The sequence below is a fragment of the Neltuma alba genome, unplaced genomic scaffold (genome assembly GCF_004799145.2).
Source record: "Neltuma alba isolate B1F8T4 unplaced genomic scaffold, ASM479914v2 tig00011122_pilon, whole genome shotgun sequence".
In the NCBI taxonomy this organism is placed as follows: domain Eukaryota; kingdom Viridiplantae; phylum Streptophyta; class Magnoliopsida; order Fabales; family Fabaceae; genus Neltuma; species Neltuma alba.
The window spans coordinates 491,746-507,939 of record NW_021635859.1 but is presented as its reverse complement, the minus strand read 5'-3'; the positions used below and the strand labels follow the sequence as shown (position 1 = coordinate 507,939).

Sequence of the window (16,194 nt, the reverse complement as noted above, 5' to 3'; positions counted from 1 at the left end):
CGTGGTGAGAAATGTGCAGGGTCAATTTGACAATTTCTGATGGAACTTCAAAAAATTCCTTTTCTATTGGAAACTGCAACAACACAAAATGACAAGACAACATCAGAAATCCTAACCTGAGAATGTTGGATAATGGCCTCTGCTTGTGAAAAACCTCCATTTGGCACATCATTTTTCACATCTATAGAGGTTTCATTCAAGTCCACTGTCACCAATGCTGAGGAATTCTGGACGGCCATAGGCTGCACAAGTAGATGTTATTTGCATATATAAATTCAGATAGTGCTTCCAATTGGGAAAATTTTCTGTTTGAACTGAAAAACAGCCTAACTGCCAAAATCCCAAGCATAAGCTAAATATTTTGATAAAGTGATGCCATAAAGGACTAGATAACATGTGATAGACACATTCTTACTTTACTTTATTTAATGTGCCGAAGCATAGAGCAACGGAAGCAATGTTCCCCTAAATAACTGGCACCAATGAACTTCAGAAACTTGTAAGAAAACTATCCTAGTATGTCATCCAAGAAAAGAAGGCACTGTTGATTATGACAAACCAAATTGAGTTTCAAAGTAAAAGGTAAAATGCAAATCAATTTACTGTCAACTGCGTAGGCTTTAGTAATATTCCCTCCGGTTCAAAATATAAGTTAAACTTTATCCATATACACTTATCAAAGAACTAGTTAAAATCAGTTTAAAAAAATAAATATGTAAGGCATGTATTTTTTTCCCCCCAAATGTACCCTTATTAATGAAGAAAATAAGTAAAGATACAATAAATGAATTAAAGAGGAAAGAGAATATGTGGGGATAAAATTAGAAAAAACTCATTAAATACTTAGACAAAGTGAATGTTATCTTATTAAAAAAACAGGCCCCTCCAACATAGTTTAGCTTATATTTTGAAATGGAGGAAGTATTATTATTTATTGTGCATGCGTGTAGGGGCGGATATTCAATAGTTCATGAATATAATTTACCCTTTTGGACAGAGTTTTCTGTGATTATATGCTGATGCGTAAAGATAATAATGATGTCCAACATGTTACAACAATTAGATACGATGAACATAATGAAATGGAACCTCAAAATCAAGTACTTTGAAATGTTTAGCTTATTCAGTTCTGTCGCCGTATAGGTTTTGGGTTCCACTGTTCTAACGAACAACTGACACTACAGTGCATTAACGATGAAATGGGGGATTATCACGGTGGAGAACATGAAGATCACAAAACCTAGTGAAATTTGATAACAGCATTGTATAACTTTCAAGTCCTGCAGTTCAACTAATGACCGATACCACAATGCATTACTGACAAAACAATCATGTAACCACCACCCAAGGAATATACAAATGCAACAGATAGATTTGGACTTTGAAAAGACAGTACATGCGGTTGAGCGATTCACTGTTTTCCCATCCGGTCTACCTAGGAAAAGGTTTCTGTAACTCGCATTTATCTGATGAAAGATCCCCAAATCGTACTGCCGACAAAACCAGGTGTGTTCAATTATGCAATTAAAACTTCTATCACAGAATTTTCTCAATAGCATCTCCCAGACCACTCCAGTGCGTTTTGTTATGGCGCGCCAATAATAGCCCCGAAATTGGGCAGTAAAACAATAGAAAAATGAATCGCCGTTGCTGAAAAAAAAAAAAAATAGTTTCTTTGATGATTTTACAAGCCTTCCAAACGATAAAAATGGCCAAGAAAACACGACTTCTCTTGGCGTAGCCCCACAAAGTCAATAAAAAAAAAAACAGAGAAAACTACAAGAATCACTCAGTAGAGGATATAATTGACATCTGATGCACTGATTGAAGCCATTGAGGGTTTGATAATATCTGAAGAGAAGAACAGGCATGCATTGCAAGCCCAAACATTCGTCTAGTTTGTGAGCACTTCAAGGGGAAGAAAGAAGTGAACAGTAATCATCGAAGACCAAGATAGAATTCGAGGCTAAAATAGAGTGATGGCAGACAAACAATAGATGGAAAGGAAATTGGGAAATGGTGAAGAGAGAAAGAGAAAAATGCACCTTGGGGGACGGTTGATACATGACTGATGACTCGAATTCGCAGACTGGGTGTACTCGTTCCTTGAGATACGCAGCTCTCAGCTCTCAGGTATGAAGGTCCGGCAGTATGCTCAACGACGCAAAGCATCTCAGCACATCATAAATGGATTAATTTCTTTTTTTTTACCATCATAAATTCAATGAATAAATACCAGTATTCAATATAAGATATTGAAATTGTAACAAATTGTATTATTTACAATTTATTAGAACATTTTTTGGCCTGAATTTATTAGAACATTGTATGTTAGTAAATACATAGGAATTCTTAAAATATTTACATTATTGAAAGATGTCAACTTTTGCATGAATTCCATCTGTCAGTGGACTCATGTTTTGAGGTGAAAAATGCCATCTGTCGATTTAACAGCGATGATTATTGTAAACTCTTTTTTGCTGGTGAAACTTGATTATTACTACGTTCTGTCTTGTAAGATTGAAATAATTAAATATATCAATTAAAAAGTGGGTTAAAATATTAAATGTGTAAGAAATATATTTATTTCTTTAATACTCTTATGATCCTATTTATAAGTCACTTTTAACATGTTTCACTATGATTAAGAAAAACTTTCAATTTTATTAACTCTCATTTGAAATTTAACAACTTTCTAACTTTATCTCTATTTAATATACATTGTACCTCATGTAGTCAACATAATAAGAAATAAAGGGTAAAATTGTACATACATATAAAAAATTTCTCTCAATATCCTCTCAATAAGACTAAAAAATATTTTTTCCCCTCTACTCTATAAATACGAATAGAGGACTATATCTTTATATATAAAGAGAAGAGTGAGGAAAAGAGAATAAGAGAGAAAAGAATGTGAAAGAAATTTTGTGAAAAAAATGTGAGAATTTAGCGATAGAAAGAGAACAATTACAAGGATCTGCCCTTATGCGATAGTTAAGTCATTTAACATGTTTCAAACTGATAAAAATTAATTTTAGATCAAAATATTCTTCTATAAGATTTCTTACATTATGGACCAGTAGGAGTACATAGACATGTAATCAAAGTAGTTATTAAAAAAACAAAAGAATTAAATTTGTATACATGTACAAAATATAATTTATAAACAAACCAATCCTATCTCAATTAGTTCTAAATGTAAGACCCAAAAGAGTCTTATATTAGTACTTGAGTAATATACATAGCCGGGGGGAGAGGGGACTTTTTTGAGGATGAAAACAACCTCTTCAAGATGACGAAACTACCATGAACATGAATTCTTCTTGCTGCTGCTGTTTATTCATATTCAAGGTGACAGCATCATCAACACGCACGAGTGAAATTTGCAGAAAAGAACTGCACCTAGCTCGCTATGAGAATTACTTTTCTTCCAACTATCAGTGTTATCTACCGGCCCGGCATTCCTGGGAACTCATCCAAAGGAAGATTTTTTTTTTTCAACAAATATGCAAGTGTAGCAGATGGCCTAGAAAGTGCACATGTCAAGTGTAGATCGCCAGGTGTAAAACAAATGCGCAAAGGACTAAATATTTTGTCTCCGATATGCTCCAGTATAGTCTGCAAATTTGATAGCTTCTGAACTACAGCATTGACCCCACAAGAAAAAAACTATTACATAAATAAACGCACGGTATATACATATAATTGTTCTGAACTTCTAATCATGCAAAAACTGTACAATGCATATTCACAGAGCTTTTTCCCCCCTCCTTTTTTGGCCATTCATATTCACACAGCTTGTTCATGTATATTTGAGTTGTCCGTTGTACTGGGTTTATATTCCAACAATTGGTTTTCAATCACAGGCCCCGATTCATCCAGAATCCTCGCATACCGATTGTATCTTCTATGAAACTTCTTCAGACACTTCTCGCGCAATTTAATCACTTTTCTTATATCATCCTCAATGTCCATCAACTTTTCCTTCAATTCCCCAATCTCGGATATCATATCTCCAGTATCTGGGGTGACAAGCACCGGACTCTCAAGAGGAAAGCATATTGAAGGATTTCTGCAGGAAAGAACAAGTAAACTGTGTTATATTTCACTATCAAAATCCTTGTCATAAACAAACATCCGCATAAATGAATTCGGATGACATTTTGAATCAGATTTAAACCATCATTTTAACGACAAATGTATCAATGTCAAATCTGAACACTTGTTCATCGCCGCAAGTCAAAAAGGCATTTTCCATTTTTACTCATACCTCAACAACACATCACCTACTAATGCAGAGAGTATTGAACAGTGATAAACGACAGGAAAATATCTGCACGACAGACACCTATGGACATAATGACAAATAGATTCGGAATCTGGGCATGAAGAAGCGATAAGTTGCATTTAGTGCCTCATCAAATTAGAATGGGGAATTAAGAGATTGGACAAGTTGATGGGAGGACAACTTCAACATCAAGTGATTCTGTCACGTCCAAGTTTATGAAATCATTTAGTTTTCCTCCCTCCAAAAATTAAAAAAAAAAAAAAAAAAACAAGAGCACAAATACTAAAAGTAGTGCTCCGAACACAAGATACATGGCATGAAATGCAAGACAGCAAGAAACATACTATCCATACAAATAACACTCGGGGAGATACATACCCATAACCAAGAGAGATTAGTCCACTTTCTTTTATAATGCCGCCATCTAAGGAAACAGCTCCATCCTCTAGACAGGCTCGAGCAGCCATCATGTACTCCCTTGTTTCATAAACTTGGAGCTTCCTGAATAGACTAAAAAGCACAGTCTCCCGGAGCCCATGCCCTGCAGCAGTCCTTATTTGCAAGTAATGATCATCCAGCTCAATCATATTAACGGCATAACCCAAAAAACCTGCTGGCACGCATCCATTTGGCAAGGTAGGATCTGGCAAGGTCAGCTTCCTCTGAGGGTCATGCCCTTGGCAACACCCATTGTATGGCCTGTCAAACACACGTGCATGAGCGTAACATTTCATTTTAAAATGCAAAAAACAACACAGAAATTTGGCCCCATTCCGCACTTTCATTGAAAAAGATAATCATATAACAAATGGAAAAATGCCAAGCTCACATTACCTTATATCTTCAAGGCCCAAAACAAGGAAACGCGTACATATGACTTTTCCAAGCGCGGCTGCTTCAGCATGTAAAGCAAGGGTATGATCAACTTCTCCGCTTTGTGTATATCTCTCAAGAGCACTTGCAGCATTAAAGGTTCTACAAACAACAGCCAGCATTTTATCTTCTCCAAGATACTCTGCTAGTACTCTGCAGATGAGTTAGCTAGCACATGGTCAGAAGTAGAAAGAAATAAATTCCCCCCATAGCAGTAATGAGAGAAATAATAAAGGCAAAGGAACACGACCTGCTAAGCTCAGGGCTCTGAACAGTACCAAGAAGTGCAACCAGGTTTATTATATCGTCCATGATACAGTTCTGTGGCATTTGATTAGGCAAGAAACCGCAGATAACAGCAGCTGCTGAGTTTTCCACGTATTTTATTCTTTCCTTCAGTTCATCTTTGGTGAATAGACCATTTATATTTCTCAATTGATGACGACCACCCCCTTCTGTGTCATTAAGAGTAAGCACAAACCATCGACCATGTCATTTATCTATTTTTCAACTTCTTAGTTCAATGAGTCATTAACAGAACCAGGCATATTGCGTGCAGAAACGCATAAGAGCACTGATGCAACGATTGAGACAGAAAAGTCCCAAAACGCAAAAGGACTACTTAGTAAAGCTATTACAGGCACTATCTATATTATATTGACTTTTAATTGCCAAAACGCCCTAAATATGAATTGCTTTAACAAAAAATGACAAAAAATTAATGATGACACTAGAATATGATATATTACCTTATATATGATTACTCAAGAACTTTCTGCACATTTTTTTGGAACTGTCAAGTATAATTTGTTTGTGTTTAGTTATATATAGATAGGTGCGGGGAGAGGGGGAGAGGGGGGGAGAACCTTGTAACTTCAACACCTCTTGCTCAGTTTTAGCCTTGAGATTATTAAGATCAAGAAGGAACGTTTCAATTTGTCCAATTTCTTGACCAATCTTGAGGATGTCTTGAAGTTCCTGCAAAATAGATGCACCTTAATACCAACTACAGCTGTGACATAAGATAGGATTTAATGCAATCAATATTCCCATATCTTGCCATATAGTATTGTCAAAACTCAAAAAGTAAAGCATGTTAACTGCTCGTTAAAGTAGATCAAGTAAAGTCATGAGCAATTACTGCATCAGATAATGGTAACAAAGGTATTTAATTTCATTAAACAAGTTAATCTTATAAGCTTTCATGCATGATGAAACACAGACCAGCAGCTCCCTTTTCATGCAGAACGTCCACATATAATGGTAAAAACATAGCTGAGAATATTTGTCGTACCTCATCCTCATTTACAAAGGAGATCGTTGACTTCTTGTCTTGATTAAATGATAAAGACAAGTCCTGCAGTTGCATCATACTATTATCGAGACATGCAAATTGGCTGCCATCATACTCTGCTTTTGGAGCATTTGCAACACGGATCTGCATCCAAATCCAACCAATTATAGAATAGCATTTGGTCAAAATTTAGAGGAGAGATTATTTTTCCAACCTCAACAGTTATACTTAGATCCGGATACTGAGAATGAGCGGCTGAAAAGCAAAAAATCCCTCCATTTAGTGGAATGGGTATCGCACGGACAGTGCAGCACCCATGCTCGAAAGCGTATTGGAAAAATTGCCGTGCTTGAGAAGACACTGACTTGATAATGAGCATATGAGATTGGCCATCCTTATCATCGTGATGAATATTCATATCTACATCTCCATCAGGATCAACCACTTCAAAAACAAGGTTTTCCAATTGACTGCCCGCGATACAGATATCAGGCAACTGAAAAGCATGCATACAAAGTCGTTCTTAAATGACAAAAAAAAAAGCTCACATTAAAAACGACTAGAATCTTATTTTTTCAGGGGGAGAAAAACGACTAGAAGTAAGAGCATATAAATCGTCAATATGTGTAACATTTTCAAGACCAACCTTCGATGTAATTCTCAATTTCCTTCTCACTGTTGAAAATTCCTGCTCAAAAACTATTTTGTCCTCGAACAGAACAGATAGGGATGCTGCAGAATGTAGAACGCAAATGAGACTAGAAGTAGCAAAATACAGCCGCACCAATAATTGAACAGCCATGAATATCTCTCTTTCGATGAGAAACAGCCATGACATATATTCCCATAACCCTTGTAAAGAAACTAGGGCAAAGATGCCGCTAACAATAGTGCATTCGGATTTTTCAGGATGCAGGCCAAGAATTACGGAAGAAATGTTGACCCTGACCTAATGTTGAAACTAGATATTAATTGAACAGATGATTTGCAGCAAATTTATGATTTCCATACCATTTTCTCCAAAACCTGCAGTCAACTTCAGTAGACCGCTAAGGTCAATTTTTCCACGAGCATCAACCTGCATGTCAAAGGAACATACAAAAAATTCCGGTTAGCAATTATCCATACAATTGCATCTCTACTGCGTCTCATCTGCTTTAGGCCAGGAACACTTCAATACTATACACCAAGGTTCGTGTGCTTTTTTTTTAGTTAAAAGAGTCTATCAAACCAAATAAAAGCCAGTTTTCGTACATCCCCAGAAAAGAACTCACTCTTCACAAATCACGATTATAAATACAACAAAGATTGCCAGGGTAACGTGACCTTTCGTATCATGCCCACGTGATCTTCAATGACGAAATTTGACAAAGACAAAGTAACCTCCGAACCGATAGACACGTGGTTTCCATATGCATCAAACATCTGAAAGGTCAACATTAACAAAAAGACTTAGCAAGAAGATTCAATAGACAATTACTTCCAATATATTGAAAGTAGAAACTCAGCATAAACTAAAGAATGATAGATATACGGGTAAAATATCTATCTCCTAATTAAAGGAAGCAATTTGTAAGCATTCATGGATGGGGGCTCACTTGAGCGGGCTACGACTTTCTGGAGTTATCCTGGGCAAAAATATTCTTTGTACCTCTTCATTGCATTTATTCTTAAAAGGAAGAGCAGTAAAAGAAACGGAAGATATATGCCTCTGCAGATGTCAACAAATTAAGAAAATCTAGATGTGTGCCTGTTTCGACAGAGAACTTAATTGATCATCGGCATATTGATTTATTTTCCTAAGAAGGATGAAAATAACTACTACCATACTCCTATATGGTTGATTACATGTTAATTTTTCAATTTACCCAGCTCTATATGAAAATAAAAATAGACATCAAGAAACGATAGCAGCATTCATATTTACCTACCTCCAACACGAACTTCTTAAACACATAACCAGGAAGCAACTGGTTTTTCAGTGTTGGTGACCGGAGTTCGACATGCTTAAGAGTAGAAGGCTTCACAATCACTCTTTCGTCACAATTTTTAGAGCTTGATTGGATCTAGCGGGTAAAAATCCAACACAACATACTGATTGGTCAGTACCACATTTAAAATAGGCAGATTTAAAAAAAAAAAAAAAATTCCATGCCTTCTTACAAGAGAGAATGAAAACACGTAAGCACCAGCTTTGTGAAATAAATTGGGTAACTTGCATCCAAGGGGAAAGAAGTATAAGCCATTAAGCCCTTTATGAGCTCCTGGTGATATACGTTCTGAAAGAATTACATCCTGAGAATTCTGGCCTTCATCCTTAAATTTGACTTCCATTGTCATCTCTGTGCTGCTCTTGAAAATACCCTTCTGGTCTAACTTGCCTGTATTGCCAGGCATAAAATTCGCGGGCCTAACTACTGCTACAACATGGGTTGGAGGAACTTGACCGGCAAAAATCGGGGTATTAATAGGTAATGTCTGTAGAGGAAAATGAATATCTTTCAGAGTTAACTTCTTTAGAATGTGGATAACAGGAAATTTTAACTATTTCAGGTCCTCAAAGCCAAAAATCAGCCTTAACCAGAGAATTCAATAATAGCAGCACTTGAGGAACAAGCTCACACGGTAGTTGAGAGGAGAAAAGGTTTTTTTTTTTGGGGGGGGGGTCAAAATCTAAAATACTAACCCCATCTATCTCCAACTCCTGACAATGGTTCCAACTCAGCAACTCGATGAAAGCAGGAGATTTCTGTTGTTTCTCATTAAGTTGAGTATCCCATTCAATGCTTTCAACATGTACAAGCTGGTACGTATTTCTTTGTGTTAGCAAAGATCTCAAATTATAATATCACCAAAAAAAAAAAAGATCTCAAATTATAAACAAGAAAAATAAGCTTGCAAAGTAAGCGACAACCTTTCCAGAGTCAATCACGCTTAAAGGTAAAGATAAAGAACTCCGAAGGTCCAAACTTGCATGCTCATCATCGACGGAAAGGACACAGCCATTTTCATTCGGTACATCCATTGACCTACAATATAAGCACACCAAATTTTGAGAAGCGACACAAGGAATCATATTATTATTATATAAAGTTCTTTCAAGGATAACAACGACTGACCTGCATATGATGCGGGCCTCTCCTATTAGCAAAGAAAACAAAGCTAGTCAGCTTCTTCATATTATCAAGAACCCACAAATTAGGAAAACAAATTCACAAGGATGTGATGCTACTATTAATGACAGTGTAACCATCTCATAAAATAATAGAAATAGTTATTTCCCTCGGCTGTGGAAAGAAGTGGCTTAGAATTTGAACCACAATTTTAGATAAAAATCAATAGATATCGCAATGTAATTGTGGAAACAATTTAAACTTTGACCCCTCCGCACCTTGCACAAAGTATCCTTTCGTATAGAGATTTCATATTTTCCTTTACCATGAAAGCAACATTGCGTGAATTAAGCAAAAGTGATGTAGGTACTAGGTAGAGTTTCAATACACAAATTTTACGGAATTTCGACATTTATTTCATAATTTATGCTCAAGACGATATTTCGAGCCATAGATACAGTTCAACAAGCGCTTTGCATAGCACTACCATGGTAACTGTTCTTTTGAATATCATAACAATTTGTGTTCGAAGTAATAAATTAAGGGATAAAGGCTAGCTTTCGTTATATTGCAAAACAAATTTATTTGCTGCTTGTTCATAAACAAGTCATATGAATAAATATATATTCTTATATTATTTTAGAAATCAACTTTGGAGTTTTAAGATTACCACGAGAACATTCATTCTGCAGTATCGTAAATTAACCGTCGAGCCAAGCTCAAACTCGAGTACCCGAAAAAGGGGGGAAAAAAAAAAGAACGGGTTTATTATCTAAGAGCTTACCCCCAGCGTCCCCTTCTAATCCATCTAGCAGGAAATATTCTATAGTCGCATAAGTATTGTTGCGACGCCCCGGGCATGCTCCCTTGAGTACTTTGATTTTCTCCCCACGGCTCCAGGAATTTTCCTTTCGCTTCAACTTCTGATGAACCCTTGCGACTGCATGTAAATGAGGAAAAAAAATGACGAGATAAATATAGATTTACTCATGCCCAGAAAAGATTCCCACTATATCCTGAATCCGCTGGTCTTCTTTGCATGATTTATTTGCCCATTGCAAAAAGTACATATAGAAAGAAACCAATCGGAAGGACATCAAGGGGAAACTAGGATTTGATCAGTTGATCATTGTTAAATACCGTCAGAAGAGATGCCGAGTGCCTTTTTGTTTGGTGGGGAGACGATAATAAGTGGCTGATCCTCACCCGAATCGACTTCTTCATCATACCGTTCATGCATTTGAATAATCCAATCTTGGTATTCTCTTTCCAGTTGGAATGGAGTTAAAAGCTTCCCAGCTCTTCGAATTTCGACGATAACATCTAGTGATTTAAAATAACTGATCAGTACGATGTTCCAAAAACAAGACAGCAAAGCTGAACTAGCGTCATGCGTAAAATATATATACAAGGGCAGATTACCTCTCTCTTTCTCAGGAACCCTACTGCCAATTTTCTTCAAAGCAGTCGTAAAGTGATTGTGCTGAGCTAGATCAGTCTGAAAAGACACGTATTAACTATCATTATGTACCATTCCCCTTATATTTACTTGTTGCGTCAGTGAATAGAGAGATTAATAACAAATGCATAACAAATCCAGGAAATATGGGAGACATGCACAGTATTTAAGTATAGCGTGTATAACCTTGGATGGTGTTGGCTTGAAACCTCCGTCGGTCTCTGCAAAGCACAAAGGTCTAGATGAGGACACAGAATTTAGCAAACTAAATTAATTGCGCCCATGAAAGCAATAATGTTGTGACGCAGTACCTATAAAGCATTTCACCCTTAAACAACACCTCTTCAATTGGTGAGCCCTGTTCCCTTTTTTGTTCCTCAAATCCATAAAAGGAAGCATACCCTGTGGTAAAGGAAGAAAAATCTCGAGCAATCACACATATTTAGATTATGTCTGAAGAAGGCATCTGAGCAAATGACATAACAAATTCCAGCTGACTCCTTTATTAGCTACTGATTTTGGGAACGCTGCCTAACTAGCAAGTTAACTTACGGTCAAAGAAAACCATGTGTTTTTTTAATTCCGTTTGAGAGTATCTAAAGTAGTGATCGTTGAGTGTAGCTCACAAACCTTTATTTCCAGAATCAAATCAATAATCAATATCAATAATGGGATTAATAACCCATGATGAAGCATATAAAAACAGCTAGGAGAATTCAGGGAGCAAAAAAAGATACAAAGTCGATGCCAAGGATGAAATTTTACCCAACGAGCATCTGGAAGTAGACGACCAAGCCGCCGAACAGAGACCCGACTAAAGCTTTGGAAGTTCTCTTTCGTTTCAAAACCATCGGCCTTCAACTTCTCCAAAACCCTCTCAATATTCTCCTTTCCCTGAAATTTAAAAAATCTTTCCCTTTTATCATAGATTTGTAAATTGTGAATTATAGAAAACGGGTTATATTCTCTATGTTGTTACCTCTCTGAAGGGTAGATACACTAACCTCAGACGTGCATTTGCTTCTTGAGATGCTCCTGATCCTAAAACAAAGATTTTGAAGTAGAATTAAACATTGGCAAATTTTCTGGCAGTTGATCAGACATTTAAACACGCAGCACACCATGGCATATAAAGATTGAACGGGATTACCAGGAGTTCTCGCGCTGTCACAATGATGCATAAAGGAAAAACGAAGCTGTAAAACAAACTCAGGGCCATTACAAGAGTGCCAATTGGTGATTGCAACCTCCCCACCTTCAATTTCGGTCAAATCCACACCATTAACCTGTAAAATTAGCAGGTCCAATCTCACATACATAGTAGAGTAAATTAGACGTGAGCCCATGCGTTACACAAAATCTAAAAGATAGGTCTCATTTTTCATAACTTATAAATAGTGCGCCCTCCAATATGTTTTATATATTGACAGTTGATTACTCTTATTTTATCACTTTTATGCCCTATGACAAAGATAGAAGTATTTTGGTAATCGTGCATTGCTGAAGCTCATCTTGATTCTCATCACAATTTGTCCTATAATTCTAAGAAAGATTGATATATGTTCTCATTAATAAAATGAAAGGCTGTAAAATTACGCCATGTCTCAAGAGAGTGTGAGGGAGTATCTAAGGCTACATATCAATTCAAGTATCTGCTACAATATAGCATTTTTTTTTATCGCCTGAACTCCTGTGTCTGTAAGAATCTTATAATGACATTTTAGAGGAGTACTTGGTCAGCTGCCATTAAAAGGAAAAATAAATAGTATGACAAGACAGGGAGAATGCAAGCAGATTGCATCCAGCTCTTATGCATCAATTCTGAAGGATTACTGAAATTCACAACATTTTGATCATGAGCTATCGAAATTGTAATTCTGACGCAAGAACCTGGAACTCTATTGGTGTAGTAGTCTTCCTGGTCTTGGACATGTCATCACACTGCAGGAAAGGATTGTTTTAGAGACAGCAGATAATACTCTACGACCATTTTAATGTCAATGGTTCTTGTTATAAAACAAAAACAACACGTAAGCCAGAAAGGAAAAAAAACAAGGGAATTCCAATCAAACCAAACCTGAATGTAAGGGAAATAGATGTCCTTCATCTGGCACTGAAGTTTAGCGAGGTCGCCCTTGAAGTCTGAACAGAAAATCTCAACCTGCAGATAACTTTCAAAAATTAGAATAACCAATTAAACTTGCAGGACTAAGAAATTATAACAATGTAGAAAAGGAAAGAATTGCATTTCATTGATACACATGTTGTTTATATACGGAAGTAAATAGCTTGGCGGGAAATAACGACTAACTAATTTACAAAACTGTTTTCAACCAAATCTGATAAAAGTTATCTGATTCTAATGTCAATGTTTATATATAACATAGAAGAAAGCAAAAAAGCATATGAAACTTATGAAAACCGAGTTATATATCAATGGGTGGCGCTACTTTCAAGATGCATGGGCATACCACAAAAGGTGACAATATGACAAAATTTTGAAGTGTTCAAAAAGCAATTCAAAGTGTCGCAAACGGCGAATGTTCGTGCGTAGAATAAGTACGATAAGACAGCTCACTTTCTAAAATACTTCTCGCAGCTAAGAACAAAAGTCAAACGAGCAGGGTTATATAAAAAAGACAAAAGAAAAAGAAAATGAGAGAAGAAATAAAAGATCATGGGCACTAACTACCTTTGTGAAACTGCCATGATTTGAATCCCTGTTTTCTTCCTCTGAGGGATTCCTGATGCCACCATCAGTCTGAAATGACAGATAAATAAACAAAAGTAACGGATTACTGTTTGCAAACTCCAGGAACAAGTAAAAGCAAGCACAAAAAATATTGTACTGATGAGGAATCATTATTACCTTCCAAGTTAGATCAAAGTTAGACGGACTTAGCAAAGCTTCTCTCTCAAGATGCAACATGTAGACTTTCTTGATGTGTTTTGTCTTGGAGGAAACAACGGCCCGCCTATAAAACAAGAATAAAATGATTATAGAGGTTGGAAAGGGAGAGATACGAAGTCAGAGTATAGAGTAATTGAACAAAGACGTGTGAAAAATGGGAATTCATTTTGGGGAAAGAACTACCGCCCCAGATGCATAGATGCAATAGGTCCACCGTATCCAAACATCCCAAAATAAGGCTGCACAGTCACCACAAATAAATGGAGAAAGCTTAGAAGATGACACGCATTAGCAAAATTAAGCTACAATAATGGCAAGAATGTAATGAATATTGCAGCACAAATCGTAATCCACAAAATTAACTGAATAATCCCTATTACCAATATATATAGATAGTGTAGAGAGTATTAGGAGGCCCGCAGCATAGGAAGAGTCAGAAAGTTAAGGAAAATCTAAGAACTCAAGACACAATTAAAACAGAAGAACACAGAGTCCCGAGAATTAATGTTACCTTCAAATATGGAGGTTTCCCCCCTATAGCCAGTGATTTAGATGATCTATTAAGTGAAGCGCCCATCTTACCCCTGAGAAGATAAGACTTCAACATAATGTGAATGCGTGAAATATGAAGCAAGCGATCATTCTAACCAGTCTTGAATCTTAGATTCTATCTCCTCAAATATAATTTACTTCGGAAAATCAATTTCAACATGAGGCAACAAATACTCTATAGTTTGAAATTCCCAGATCACACAGTAACAATCTCAAACACATGCGTATGTTGAATCAAAAATTAAGACTGGTTTCAAAATTCAGTATGCCATGAAACTAGTGGCAGAATTCAATCCCCCACAACTTATGTCCTCTAGTCCCTAATCCTAACACCTAGACACAAATCTATACGGCCCTCAATAACGTTTTCCTTGTCGAGAAACAACAGACAAGTAACATCGCATTTTTAAGAAATTCACAAAATAAAATACCACATACCACTTCACTAAGGAATTTTCATCAGTGTCATCCATTCCGGAGCCAGTGTCAAAAATTGATATCTTATCCCCATCCAGATCTATTCTGCAAATAAATAAAAATGAACATCCCTACGTCAATGTGATTTTAATAAAATATATTAGTAATTACCAAATAAATTTTGAATTACTTTTTAATCCGTACGCTATAGTTTGAAGTAATTTGTGCAGAACAATACGCTTCATAATATATTTCTTCAAAATAACAGTTGGACAATGTAAGATAGTGCAATTTGATACTTGAAAACTGGAAAATTATCCAACTGATGGCATACCTAATAAGTCTCCTCTCATTTTCCTGATTAGACCAAACAGCTTGCAAGGAATTATCCTGATAAAGACAGTAGTGTTAGCGTCAAAATCTCCATTACATTTGAACATTACGAGTTTATTTTCTCAGTTGCGTCAAGGATCTCACAATCAAGTCCGCAAGAGCTGTTTCGAAAGTGTATTCTTCAGGAAGCTCCAATAGCAGATTAGTATCTGGTGTTAAATCCCACATGTTCTGCATACCAAACAAAATTTTAACGTAGCCTCTGATTAAAAGATGCTCTCAGAATCAAAACCTTATTCCGATGACCAATTAACCATTAAAACATATACACTGACAGGCACTAGAAAACAGAAAACTAAATGAACATGAACAAGAAAAGTCCATATAGCATACAAACCTTAAAAGTGTAAGCAATATCGCCATACTCATCCTAATACAGAGAGATCAAAAAAGCATTAAACCATCAGCAAGTAAGAAATATAATGCCATCAAGCGTAATATAAATTTAAGCAAAGATGATTGCATAAAATGTTATGGGTGTCTGCGAAATGATGGCCACTAAAACAGAGCATGACCACTAACGCTTGCACTCACTTGAAGTCGTAAGAAATGGCACTTGTGAGGATCATAGTTTTTGAAGCGAACTGGATCTTTGACTTTTGCATCATTAGCATCCAGAAGAAATAGATTACCAACGCTCCAGTTAATATCCCTTTTCTTCGTTACTAATGGAGAGCGCTTTCGAGCCACCAAATACTTATCCTTCACCAAACTGATGAAGTCTCTGAGAGGCATTTCAGGATCAGGATTCCGCAGATTCAGTTCTATGCTCGTCCGGTTTGGTAATAAGATTTTAAACCTGTAAACCTTTGCAATGATGTCGTTATCACCATCATCATCACTTATGCACACTTTCCTCTTTCTAGAGATCCTGTAATTCGATGAGCCTTCCAT

General features: G+C 36.4%; 2 protein-coding genes across 2 annotated transcripts in view; both read right to left on the bottom strand.

Moving 5' to 3' along the window:
• The window catches only part of LOC114761497 (uncharacterized), a 27,419-nt gene extending 22,760 nt beyond the window's left edge, over positions 1-4,659 (bottom strand). Inside the window, exon 1 of the mRNA XM_028950879.1 lies at positions 4,649-4,659. The gene's annotated coding sequence lies outside the window, so the exon portion shown is untranslated. The remainder of the gene's footprint in view (positions 1-4,648) is intronic.
• The window catches only part of LOC114761464 (structural maintenance of chromosomes flexible hinge domain-containing protein GMI1), a 20,998-nt gene extending 4,804 nt beyond the window's left edge, over positions 1-16,194 (bottom strand). The window contains exons 1-36 of the mRNA XM_028950831.1: positions 15,835-16,194; positions 15,638-15,670; positions 15,385-15,471; positions 15,242-15,297; positions 14,929-15,012; positions 14,450-14,522; positions 14,122-14,177; positions 13,897-14,002; positions 13,720-13,788; positions 13,105-13,188; positions 12,918-12,968; positions 12,178-12,313; positions 12,007-12,062; positions 11,793-11,921; positions 11,339-11,429; positions 11,214-11,248; positions 10,991-11,066; positions 10,709-10,891; positions 10,353-10,508; positions 9,575-9,596; positions 9,370-9,484; positions 9,142-9,258; positions 8,619-8,933; positions 8,387-8,521; positions 7,782-7,880; positions 7,467-7,533; positions 7,102-7,187; positions 6,670-6,951; positions 6,456-6,599; positions 6,028-6,139; positions 5,412-5,616; positions 5,123-5,314; positions 4,667-4,987; positions 3,796-4,072; positions 2,046-2,126; positions 117-242 (exon numbers count right to left, since the gene is read on the bottom strand). Of these exons, the coding sequence (XP_028806664.1) occupies positions 117-242; positions 2,046-2,126; positions 3,796-4,072; positions 4,667-4,987; positions 5,123-5,314; positions 5,412-5,616; positions 6,028-6,139; positions 6,456-6,599; positions 6,670-6,951; positions 7,102-7,187; positions 7,467-7,533; positions 7,782-7,880; positions 8,387-8,521; positions 8,619-8,933; positions 9,142-9,258; positions 9,370-9,484; positions 9,575-9,596; positions 10,353-10,508; positions 10,709-10,891; positions 10,991-11,066; positions 11,214-11,248; positions 11,339-11,429; positions 11,793-11,921; positions 12,007-12,062; positions 12,178-12,313; positions 12,918-12,968; positions 13,105-13,188; positions 13,720-13,788; positions 13,897-14,002; positions 14,122-14,177; positions 14,450-14,522; positions 14,929-15,012; positions 15,242-15,297; positions 15,385-15,471; positions 15,638-15,670; positions 15,835-16,194 (4,617 nt within the window). The remainder of the gene's footprint in view (positions 1-116; positions 243-2,045; positions 2,127-3,795; positions 4,073-4,666; positions 4,988-5,122; positions 5,315-5,411; positions 5,617-6,027; positions 6,140-6,455; positions 6,600-6,669; positions 6,952-7,101; positions 7,188-7,466; positions 7,534-7,781; positions 7,881-8,386; positions 8,522-8,618; positions 8,934-9,141; positions 9,259-9,369; positions 9,485-9,574; positions 9,597-10,352; positions 10,509-10,708; positions 10,892-10,990; positions 11,067-11,213; positions 11,249-11,338; positions 11,430-11,792; positions 11,922-12,006; positions 12,063-12,177; positions 12,314-12,917; positions 12,969-13,104; positions 13,189-13,719; positions 13,789-13,896; positions 14,003-14,121; positions 14,178-14,449; positions 14,523-14,928; positions 15,013-15,241; positions 15,298-15,384; positions 15,472-15,637; positions 15,671-15,834) is intronic.